Source organism: Phocoena sinus, chromosome 3, assembly GCF_008692025.1.
Source record: "Phocoena sinus isolate mPhoSin1 chromosome 3, mPhoSin1.pri, whole genome shotgun sequence".
Taxonomy (NCBI): Eukaryota; Metazoa; Chordata; class Mammalia; order Artiodactyla; family Phocoenidae; genus Phocoena; species Phocoena sinus.
In genome coordinates this window covers 111,904,865-111,916,844 of record NC_045765.1, presented here as the reverse complement: position 1 = coordinate 111,916,844, position 11,980 = coordinate 111,904,865, and the positions used below count along the sequence as shown (strand labels likewise).

At 48.8% G+C, this 11,980-nt stretch overlaps 1 protein-coding gene across 3 annotated transcripts; it reads right to left on the bottom strand.

Annotated features, from left to right (window-relative positions):
* Positions 1-1,358: 1,358 nt before the first annotated feature.
* OTP (orthopedia homeobox) lies at positions 1,359-11,371 on the bottom strand. Of its 3 annotated transcripts, none has more exons than XM_032627571.1 (3): positions 10,791-10,995; positions 9,093-9,502; positions 1,359-3,403 (listed from the first exon to the last, which is right to left on the bottom strand). In XM_032627571.1, exons 1-3 carry the CDS (start codon positions 10,825-10,827, stop codon positions 2,873-2,875), a joined length of 978 nt encoding a protein of 325 aa, XP_032483462.1. In that variant the 5' UTR covers positions 10,828-10,995; the 3' UTR covers positions 1,359-2,872. The 3 variants fall into 3 exon arrangements, with proteins under 3 accessions (XP_032483462.1, XP_032483464.1, XP_032483463.1); XM_032627573.1 differs by lacking the exon at positions 10,791-10,995 and adding an exon at positions 11,269-11,371 and having other exon boundaries at positions 2,858-3,403; XM_032627572.1 differs by lacking the exon at positions 10,791-10,995 and adding an exon at positions 9,919-9,970 and having other exon boundaries at positions 2,858-3,403.
* Between the last annotated feature and the right edge of the window lie 609 nt (positions 11,372-11,980).

The following is an 11,980-nucleotide window of genomic DNA, read 5'->3' as shown; positions in this document are numbered from 1 at the left end:
AAATGTAGAACTGAAATATTCTGCGAACCCACTCACCAATTTTATTGAATATCTCTAATTAAAATTCCTAAGGTAACATGAACAAATGATTTTTCATTATCATAGAAAATCATGCGTTTTTGTCCTCACCTTCCAGGAGATTCCACTGTGTTCTCTTAGTTTAGTAACAATTACAACAGTTCCTTATACAGTTGAGTAACAACTACAACAGCTCCCACTGGTATGAAATTGTATTCTAGGACAAGGGTGTTTTTAGGGCTTCCATTCTGTGGCAACCAACTGAGAAATCTTCCCATGGGAAAAGGTACATTCTAATGCCTATAATAACCATTAAATTTCACACCACAAGATTGATTTTGGTTAGTCTTCCAAAGAAAGCCTGTGATACCGACTCGCCTCCAAGTTTAAAACACACCTGCAACCCTCCAGCTCATTCTACAGAAAAAAAAAAAAAAAAAAAGGCCATTTTTCACTACCACTTAGTTTGAACTGAGCACGTGGCTAAATTTGAGGTTAGCTCGACCCAAAGATGGACCCTGAGAAAACCAGAGCAGTCTCGCAGCGGAAAGCCTGAGAAGCCCCGACCCGCGTCCAGGTCGCCCTGGACACCCTTCTCCCGCCATGCTGTTTGCCCCCACTTGGATCCGCCGAAGCAAAGGGGCCGGGCCGCCTCTTTCGGACGGCCTCGAGGCCTAGGCGCCAAGGGAGGAGCCCCGGGCCTCTCTCGTCCACAGCGTACCTGGGGCCACACGCGGCTCTGGGCGACGCCAGACGGCAGAGCTCCCGGTCTCCACGCTTCCTTCACGGTGGTCCTTCCGGACGCAGCCCGGCGAGGGTTGCCGTCAGCTCCTTTGTCCGAGGGAAACAGTTCACACTAGAAGCAAACCAACTCTCGCGCCCTGCGTCTAGTACGCGAACCTCCGCCTGTAGGCCCATCTCGGGCTCGGGAGGCACTGGGGTCGACCCGAAGCCTCGCGAGGCCTCGAACTCGCGTGAGGAAATCACTGCGCGGCTTTTCACTTCCGGCCTGCGGGCCGCGCGCGACTCCAAGCCGGGCCTGAGGTGCCGGACGCCGTGTGGGTGCGTGCTGCCTAGGCTGCTGGGCAACCAGGGAACTGAACCCAAGCGTACTGAAAAGGGAACGCGTCCCAAAAGTGGGGATCCTGCCGACTGAGCGCGAGTTGAGAACCTCCTGGAAGAGTTCTCTTCCCTTCCCCCACCACGAGACCCTTCCGCCATTCCAAGTCACACCAAAACCCATTATTCTCCATATCACATACCGAAAATGATTTTATTTTATCCATTTACATTTAAGTTGATATAAACTTGTCCGGAAAAGTCAAATAATATGCTTTATATTAGCTCAAACATTTATTAAGAAAACCAGACTCCATAAATAAGCACAGACAATAAGTTAAAACATATCACAAATTGACCAGTATGTAACAAGAATGCTTTATCTACACAAAACATCCTATTTCACATGTTTGTTCATTCTTCGAAAGCGCTTCTGTTCTCTGGGTTTGGATTTGACCAGCACATGCAGAAAGAGCTGATTGTGTTTTCTCTGTACAAAGTTGCAGGGTTGAAGATGTCCGAGTGCACCCATCGGCGGCCAGCAGGGGCCGGGGCGGGGGTGGGGGGGGGTGGCCGAGGGGCACGAGGAACGACAGGACGACCACAAAACAACCAAGGGCACAGAGCAGCGAGGAGAGAGAAACGGAAAAAGGAAGCAAACAAACCCCAGTCCTGAAGGATCCAGAAAAGATATGTGGCTTGTTTTTACAAAAGGAAAATTTTCTGTTTATTTTATTCTTCCTTATAAAGACTTATCAAAATTGGTAAGATCACCTCTTCATCACATGACTGCTTTAGTCTACTCCAGCCACCCAATCCACCGTTATGTTCCTCCTGAGAAGCCTTCCCTCAATACCCGCACACAGTTGTGCTTAAGAAAATAAAAGAAAGATAAAATAAAAGCATTCTTTTTCAAGCCAGTACAGGGCTGCATGGATGTGACTGGGTACACAGGGCAAGGAACGGGTGGTGGGAGAGGAAAGAAAGAAAGGAGTTCGGAGCAAGAATACAAGGATAAATCAAACTATAATCTGTTGGGTCCTCAGATGGCGGTTGGTAGTAGATGCTTGTCCTCCTTTAAGACAAAAATCCCTAACATTGTGCTGTCCCTTGAACACGTCCGTGTGTGACCTAGGTGCACTGTGTATGTGTGTGTGCGCGCGTGTGTGTAGTGTGAGAGTGAGCGAGAGTGCGAGTGTGTGTGTTTCTGCCCACAAACCAGTCCATTGGTGTCTGATTTCAGATCCTGAGTCTACTCCCTGGTAAGGAAAATGACGGGAAGGATGCTTTTTGCAGGGCGCGGGAGGAGGGGCGTGAGGTGCAGGCAAAGAAGGGACCGGACGCGAGGCGGTGGGCGAGGGGGCCGCAGGCGTCGTGTAGAAGGTGTGGATGGGAATGCAGCCAGTCAGAAGGCCGTGAGGAGGGCGCGAGCACGAAGAGTGCGAGCGGGAAGGCCGGGGGTAGCGGGAAAGGGTGGGGTGAGGCGCTAGAGACCGGGAGGAGGGAGGAGCTGCGTGAGACGGGGAGGGGGGCTTTGGGGAGGCTGGGGAGAGCGAAATCAGGCGGAGGGGTGGCCTCGCGGTCTGGGGCTTGGGGTGAGCCCGGGAGAGTGGAGGACAAGGGAAAGGACCAAGCGAGAGGTGGCAAAGGCCTGGAGGGGGAAGGAGCTGGGGGCCGGGGCCGGGGGCGGGGCGCCCGGGCCAGGGCCCAAGCAGGGGCCCGGGCGCTAGCCGCTAGGGCCTCGGGGCGGACCTGGGGGCGGTGCCGGGGGCGGAGCGGGCCGGGCGCGGCTGCATTAAGTGAAGCTCATGGAGACTGTGTGCTCTAGCGCCTTGCGGCGGAGGGAGGCGATGCTCGTGCCCCGCCACACGTCGCTGCTGTCCGGGGAGCTGCAGAGCTGGGGCGAGCCGGAGACATTGCTGGGGCCGGGGAGGGAGGCAGGCACCATGCCGGGAAAGGCAGGCTGGTAGAGGTGCGACTGCAGCCCCGCGCCGTTGGAGCCCGCCAAGCTGTTGGACAGGCCCATGGAGTTGGGCGGCGGCCCGGCCGCCAGGCTGCACTGGGACAGCGACTGTGCCATGGCTTGCTGCCTGCCCAGCGCCGGCGGTAGCGGCAGCTGCGACACTCCCGGCATGGCGGCTGCCGCCCAGCGGGTGTCGTTGGCATGGAAAGAGCACAGGCTGTCGCCCATGGCGGCGGCGGCGGCGGCGGCGGCCGACGGGAACTGAGGCAGGCCTGGCGTGGGCAGCAGCGTCCCCGGCGCACGGAACACGTTGGTGGTCTTCTTGCGCTTCTTCCACTTAGCTCGCCGGTTCTGGAACCAGACCTGGAGCGGGCAGGGCGGGAGACACACAGGGCGCTGTTAGCCGGCGGGCGGGCCAGGAGGGGCGGGGGCTTGAGCCCTAGAAACCCGCGTCAGGTCCACCCACTCAGCTCCAGGCCGAATAAGTGCCATCGACCCGGCACACCCCCCGCACCCAGCCGGTGACCCTGGTTTTCCCCCAGCTGGAATCAACCGGCGCCCCTTGCATCCACCGGGCGCCAAATCCCGGGGTCCTGAGTGATCGTGCCCCGGAGCGCTTACACACGGTGCAAACATACACCATGCGCAGTATTCACCACGCCCCTGCACGCTGGCACCTTCTGTTCGCTGCTTAGATGCACAGGTCTGCAGGCAGGCATGTGTCAAGGCTGGACACACAGGTGTACAAATGAAGATAAACTTGCGTACCCATGTGGCTTAATAGCGTGCCTTATAACAATGATGGGGTATAGAATTTTCTGAAACGCTGTAACTTTGGAAATTGATGAAGGGCCGTGGATGACATAGCCAGTTCCAAAATCGAAAGACAAAGGAGAACCCCTAACGCCATGGATGACACAGCAGAGAGGTTAATACAGTGATCCGTGTGGGAAAGCGAGCGCCACTGAGTTACAGTGTTGTTTGTTTGGGTCGCCACCGTGACTTCTGATTCATAACGACTGGTACTGCTGCCACAAGTCCGTGCCTCATTCTCAAGCCCCTCCAAGGGTACCTTTATCTGGGCTGTGCAAGTGTGCTGGAACCTGCTGCGGAGCCCTAAGCCTCAGGGCCTTCAAATCTATTATTTTCAGGAACTTACTGAGGATCCCAAATAACAAGGCCTCCAATTCCCTCAGCCCCACCCCACCCCTCGTTTCATCTATAAACTAAAAGCAAATTTTCTGACCACTACAAACTAAAAGAAGTCAAGTGTAAAGCTCACAATAGGTATGAATCAAATTTAATTTTGCTTAAACAAACCCAGATGTCTTTTCAAAGGAGATGTGTTTTATAAAGTATACTCCAAAGTGAGCCTGTTAGTTCTTTCTTAACAGTGACCCTGGAAGTTCAGACCTTACCAGACAAATTTGTCTATGAATGTCAAATTCACCACCACAGGGGAAGGAAGGGTTCTTCCTGAAATATATCAAGTAAACTGCCTGACCAAGATAACATCCCTTTGCCCCATATTTAAATTTGATCTTTTTATTTAAAAAAAAAAATGCCAGCATGCCCACTTGGCAGGCTTACTGTTTAACAGTTGTCAGTTGGAGGCTTACTATGCATAAATATAAATGATGTGGGACACAGCTCAGGTACTGATTGAATTTTCTCATAATTTGGCCAACGCAATTTGACCACCATATTCATGGCCAAAAGATAATGCGTTAATCCAAGCTATTCAGTGTTTATTCGGCAAACTAAAGCATCATGAGTATGAGTACCTGACCGCCTTTCCCGGTAAACCGGCTATGCACAATGGTTTGTTCACACCCGTGCACTCTCTATTTACCAATGTGAACGGCATTGCAATCTGGAATCCTCTCCCGCTTTTGGGCTGGCCCTGGCCTTTCTACCCCATCGCCCACCACCTTATCTTTCTCTGGTTTCTACCCCACTTCCCATGTTTCCGCCTACTGCAGTGTCCGGATTGGGTAAAGTTGTTGGGTCCTTTCCCTACTAAAGCCCCTTGAGCTGGTGGCACGGCGGATTAATGAGGCAGCAGAACCCTAGGTGGAGGCTGGGATCAATGCGGCAGGCCGCGGATTGAGCTGTTAGCGGCCTTCTGCGGAGAGCAGCCCGCAGGAGCCCAGGAAAGCATAGCGAGGAGACCTGCTGCCAGAGGTCGCTTTGCATTATCCATCCAAGGCTGGACCGGATGGAGCCCTAGACAAGGGACGGTGTCTGTGTCCAGACGGTCCCCACACCTCACGCTCCGCACCCGGATACATTTTTAAAGATATCTATGAATACTGGTTCCTAGCACCCTGCTAATGTCAGTGAATCCCGAAATGTTTGAATGTTTGGGGGCGGGCACGGGGTGGGGGACTGGGGAAAAAAGCAGAAGAAAGGGGGGAGAAATTGCCCCGAAGAATCTCAGTAAAAAAACACGCCTGCCAGAAAGGTTTCTGAATCTCAGGTCCAAGCGGAAAAGAACAGCTGTTGAAGAACTAAATATTATAGAAATAATCGAAAAATCGTGCTCAATTATGTTTGAGGGTTAGTAGTCAAATAATGGCTACAAAATTTTTTATGTTTCATGGCTTACTGGGGTTGGGAAAAAAATCTGCATGGGGTCTGAGCACCTCCGTTCCAAGCTATGATGCATATGCTTTAAAAATGTGAATGTTTCCACTTGAAAACTAGAGCATGACAGATTAAAATGCAGGTAAAACCTAAGGGAGATTTTGAGAATGCAGAGATGACAACTCCAGGAAATATATTAACCGCAGCCATGGCCAACTTTGTACTCAGTTTGAAATGCAGCTCTTCTCAGAAAATACTTAATACAACAGTGAGAATCTAATGGAGGTTGGAATTTAAAAATCCACTTTCATGATATCTGCTGTTACAGTAATATAGACATACTGTAAATGTATTTTAAAATATATAGCCCGTTTAATTCCCCACCTATAAATGGCTCAGAAATAGAGAAAGAGAGGGAGAAAGAGAGAATATTACTTTTTTCCCCCTCGAAGCAAATGCCTTATGAAGATCTCACTGGAATCCAGCAAATGATTAATGTGAAGATTTGGGAGGAAATCTGGGGAGCTGTATTAAAGCCTAGATCTCAGGTTCATTTCAATCAGCCAGCCGTGAACTCTGGGCCGAATTCATTACACTTTAATAGTGCTGGGAGAGGAAGAAAATGCAATTTCTCATTCCATTAGAAAACTAGAAAATACTCTTGGCTTGTCCCCCTATTAAGATGTGGCAGGTGACAGGGCCATTCTGGGGGACACGGTCAATGGAATTACAGCACATTATTTTTGTTCGTATAAAATATTGAAAGGCAAGCCTGGCTGTGCAGAAGTTATTTCACTGATTTGGTTTTTATGTAAATAAAATATTGAAAGTTAATTAATCCGTGCTAGAGACTAATGATTATGCTTATTATATTGCATTTGATCGCGTAATTTGCATGATTCTCGCATTGCTGCTTAATAAGCCATTCCAGGTTATAAATAATTCTGAAATTGGTTTCTAATAATGGCATGCTATAAAAGGAATGGTTTTATTATACTAGCCAGAAAAGAGGAGCGATATCAGACATGGAATTGGCCTCCGTGTGAGTAGAGGTGCTTTAATAAATACTTAAAAGTATGATATATGCCAGATATAGATAAAAATAAGTATTTGAGATCATTTAGTCTAGAATCAAAAAGTATCTTTAAAAACATACAATTGCAATAAATTAAATGTTTAGATCATTTTTAATCAGTGCAGTGGCCCCATGTACTGAAAAGAATGTGTGGCAATCTGTTAACTATAAAGAAAACTATGAAGTACTCATCATATAAGAACATAAACCAATTACTATTTAATTTGAATTTGGTCAAGGAGCAACGATACAATGAATTGTGAAGTAAATACATTTTACATAAATTATTCTTGCATTACATTACATAACGTTAATCATTTTGAAGTGTTAATTAAGAAGGTTATGTTGATCTGATTACTTTTTAAACTATGGAACATTATTTTTAAAAATATTGAAATTGCCATTCTATTAAATTGTTCCTATCAGCAGTATCAGGCTATTATCTTTGGTTGAACATTATGTTAGAACAATTAAAGTACTTTGTCTCTATTCTTCTTGATTATTCTTCTGTGTACTTCTGAAAATAACTGTTTCTATTACATAGTTTGTGTTTTATTTCATTTACAACTTTTTATATTAAAAGAATCACTGCCATTAACATTTGGAAGACCTAATAAAGTTTAATAGACCTCATTTTCTTTTTTCATAAAGTCAGTTGTCCAATTATATTTTATTTGTGGTTCTAAGTTCTATTTTAATTCAAACTAATTACTAGTAAGCCAAGGTTAAGCAATAGCATTTTAGTCTTTAAAATAAAAATTATTATATAGCATTTCTCTTGAGTGACAAAAAATTTATGAGTTTTGAACTGACAGGATTTTAACAAGCCAGTACTATTATGGACGGTAATGGAAATATTGAAATTGTATATTTCTGTTAAGATTTGAACTCAATTTCAAAAGATTTAAAAGAGGTGTGAGAAAAAAAATTAAGAGCACTAGTAATATATTTCTGCACAATGCAATTAACATGCCTTTGATGCTTAATTTCAATGGCCCATGATTCAGGGCTTCCAGAGTTCACTAAGGAAACCACCCAGACTTACACTGAGTAAAAATGTTAATCTATATTATATCCTGAATATTACTATATTAATTTGACCACTTTAAGTCCCTAATGACATTTTTTTCTGACTATTTAAAACAGAAACATATGCTATTTTTCCAGGTTAGACTATCTTTAAAAAGCAGAATGGAGACAGAAAAATTCAACGCCGTGATTAAGGACACTCTTGTCTCTTCTTAGACCAAATGTAAAGTAACTGAGATCTTTAAACTTTGATGTTTAAAATTTGTAAAGCGAAGATAGTTAAAATTTGTAAAAGCAGCTAGAGCTGAGATCAACACCCAGGATAAGGAACAGAAAATACCACGTCCAAGACAGGAAAGGAAGGTTTCAGAACCCTGGATAGCTCAAGACTAAGCGCGCGCCTTGGACTTTCACCTCCAGCACCTGTCCATAAAATATTTGACATAATGTTTTCATTCTTCTAAAACGCAGAAAAAATCCGAGATGCATTGGACTTATACTTTTATTCCCCGATTTTCAAAAAAATTACAGGTGTGGTTTTCTAAGTCACATGTAATTTACAACTTGAATCGGGGTTGGATGAGAACAAGGGGTCAGTAATGATTTTGTCTACTGCCGGTCAATCTTTCCTCCCCCAAATGTCCTTTCTTCAAATCGGAGATCTACAAGAAAGCCCTCTTTCCTCCCCACTCCCCAAGTTACCTTAGGAAAAACCAGGACTCATAGTCTGTGGGGGATCGCTCCAGCCTCTCCCAGCGCATTGGTAGGCCGCCAAGTTCAAAGCCTTTGTAAACATCAAAGCTAGGGGTGTTTTGCCTGAGGGCGGTAGGAGTGTGATAAGCAGGAGAATAAAGCTACACCGTAAAACCCAGGTGTAGATCTTTTATGAAATGTGCCCATTTCGCCTTGTTTACTCCCTTTTCATGTTTTCTGTATAATTGTTGCATTCTCCCATTTATCCAGACTCTTAACACAAACTCATTAGGGGATAATGAAATGCTTGTCAGTTACGAGAGCTGGAGTGTAATCGCGTGCTGGACTTAGCCGCCTGGGAGACACAGAAGGTGGGAGACCCGGAGGTTCCCTTCTAAGGGGGAAGGAAGAAACCTAGCAATTGAACGACGCCGGCTTCGCTTTTGAGGAGTTTCTGCGGGGATGTGGCTATACTGGCAGGAGATGGGGGCACTGTCTGTCCATCGATGGGGCCAGTTTGCGGGCAGAGGAGCTAACTTGACCCAGGAAAGCATAGGTAGAGGAAGCGCAGCCCAGGATCCCTGCAAGGGAAGGAAAGACCCTGCTTCCTTTGCCCAAGTCCACCCGCCCCCTCCTTGTCTTCTGTCCTGGCGCCCAAGCCCAGCGTACCTGCACTCGGGACTCCGTCAGCCCGATACGGAGCGCCAGCTCCTCGCGCATGAAGATGTCGGGGTAGTGAGTCTTGGCGAAGCTCCTCTCCAACTCGTTGAGCTGCGCCGGGGTGAAGCGCGTCCGGTGGCGCTTCTGCTTCTGTTGGCCCTGCTGCTGACCTGCTTGGCTGGGGTTCGGGCCACCTTGGGGCCCCGGCTGCTTGTCCGGGTCCTTTGAGCTCACCGCCAGAGAGGCCGGCGTAGAGCCCACTGTGGTGATGTCCTCCCCGGGCAGCAGAGTGGCTCCCTCGACTGGGTCGGAGTTGGGCGCTAGGTCCCCCGGATGGCCCCCGGGGTCGGAGCCCCCCACGCCCAGCCTACACTTCACCGCCTCCCGGTGGCCCAGAAGCTCGGCGGCATCTTTCATACCTGAGGAGGCAAGGGGATGGTGGTCACTACTGTCCTGGCCATGCCAGGAGGGACTGTTCTCCCCGCGAGGTCCTTTTTCAGCCCCATCCTCGGCTCCCTCTGAGCCCGCGGTTGCCCTACGGAGCAATCTCCCGGGATGCTCAGCTGGGTTCCCCCGGATTTGGACAGCCAGGCTGTAATACCGCCTCGCGGCCCTTTCCCCTCTCTCCGCCGCGGGGTCCCGTAGTAAACAGCACATGCTTTCTTCTCTCCCACAATGAAACACTCCCAGTCCCGGCAATGAAACATGCCTCGGAGTCCCTTTCATGAACCGTACCCCTGGTGCCCCAGCAACCCGAGAGCATATCCTTCGACCAGGAGGGGAAAAAGAAAAGAAAAGAAAGAAAAATTAAACGATTCCTTCGTTGCTGCCCCACCTGCGCTCAGGCAGCCTGACGAACTCTACCACCGGCCCTCAGTTGATTCCCTCTCACTTTCTCGGAAGACGAATAAGTCTCCAAGCTTTCTACCTCCCGAAATCAACCCAAATCAGCTCCGCCTCCCCCTCAAATCAGAGAAAGTGTTTGGAAAATGGAGTCACATCCATCACCAAAGATTCCCAAACCGGAAACCCTGAGCCCAGTAACCCAGACAGCATTAAGGAAACTCAAGTAAACTCTCTAGACATAACAGTGAATCAAGCTTTAGAGAATTCAACTTTTCTTTCCGGAGAAATAAAAGGCGCATTCCTCTCGGCCACTGGCAATGACGAGTCCCTTTGCAGGCCGGATGCCCGTGAGGATGAATCTGGCTTTTCTCCTTTCTCAATGAGCACACTTAGCAAATCCGCTTCTACTGCAGCGGCTTCTCCTTCAAGACCGATTTTTACAAATTCAACCATACTCAGACGAGGAAGAGAGAAAGAGGTAGTGGGGAGAGAGGAAGAGAGGGAAAAAGAGAAGAAAGAAATCTCAAATTAACGCAAATAGGAGGTGAAAAGAGAGAAGGAAAAATGCCTCCAAACAAATTATCACGGGGTAGGTCGTTCCCTTAAAAAAATAATAAGGGGGAGGGGGAAAGAGAGAAAATAAGAAAAACAAAAAGTAACAACATTTCCCAACTCCTCTGGATCTACATATTCCATAGATTTTTTAAAAAGACGATGTTAAATCAAATTAAACTTTAATACAGCACAATTACTTTTAAAGAAATTAGTCCATTTAGGGCACATTAAGGTAAAATAAGGAACAAATTGACAATTTCCTGCCGGGGCTTCTCCTGGCTGCCTGGGCGAGAGCCGCGCACTCACCTAGCCTGGCGTCCAGGAGGTCGGCGTGAGACAGCATCGCGCACCGCTCCAGGGTGAAAGCTGTTCCCCCCCAAATTTTAGCGGTTTTAAGTTATTTAAAATAGATATAAGCTATAAGCTATACGATATAGATATATATAGATCACCTAAATGAAAGAAAATTCGGTTTGTGGTTAAAAAGGGGGCTTCTTGCATTATAATGTCCTTTAGAGAGACGGGGAGGTGCTTAACAGTTGAATGAACCCGTGAGCAGCTCGGCGAGGGGACCAATCAGGAGGGCAGCCTGCAAATGTCAGCGCCCGGAGAGTCCCCCACTCCGCCCGCCCGCCCGCGCCCGCCCGAGGAGGCGGCGGCAGCGGCAGCCCTGGCGGCTCCAGCCCCGAGCAGCTGCTAAAGCAGCGGCGGCCGCCTTGCCCTCGCCCTGGGCTTCTCGGCCCGACCTCCGATAGTTCTTCCCAGGGATTTCCTCCAGGCACACCTTTCCTTCTCCTTGTTCCGCCCTGCTCGCTCCAAAGGCGCAGCTCTGTCTCTTTGAGCTAGGGTCTTCCTGGGAAAGAGGCAGGGCAGGGGACAGAGCAGGGCATGACCCCCTGGTGACCCGAGAGTAGCCCCCACCAGCGCGCTGGGCAACACTGGCCTGCCGCTGGCGCAGGCCTGCCGATCCCGAGCACAACAAGGGCACGCCGCGCCCTCCAGACAGCGCCTAGACTTCGCTGCCGCCCAGCAGGCATGCGCCTAGGGTCCAGACGCCCTGGCTGGGACCCGGGCCTACAGAGTCCCAGCCCCGCGGCAGGGCCTAGAGGGTAAAACAGCAGTCGACTCCCCCGGCGCTGCCAGGCCCCCGACGTCTGCTTCAAGGACCCGTGCGCGGTGCCGATTCTTGCACTTTGCACGTTTCGAGCCCGGCTTCTGCTGCTCCGCCCAGCCCACGCTTGCATCCTGGCCCACAGCCCGCTCCTTTGGTCAAAGTTTCTGAGTTCAGCTCGGCTTCCAGCTCCACCTTAGGCTGTAAATAAAGTTAAATGCTCTTTATTTTCCTCTCGAATGTGTTAAACTACTTGAACAATTTAAAGTGCTTTGCACAAGTGAAGCGAACCATTTCTAATGTTCTGATTTTTCAGAGCCAGCCAACAACAAAGTTTAGATTAGTAATATATTTCTAACCAGAGTAATTTTCAAGATCATTAGGC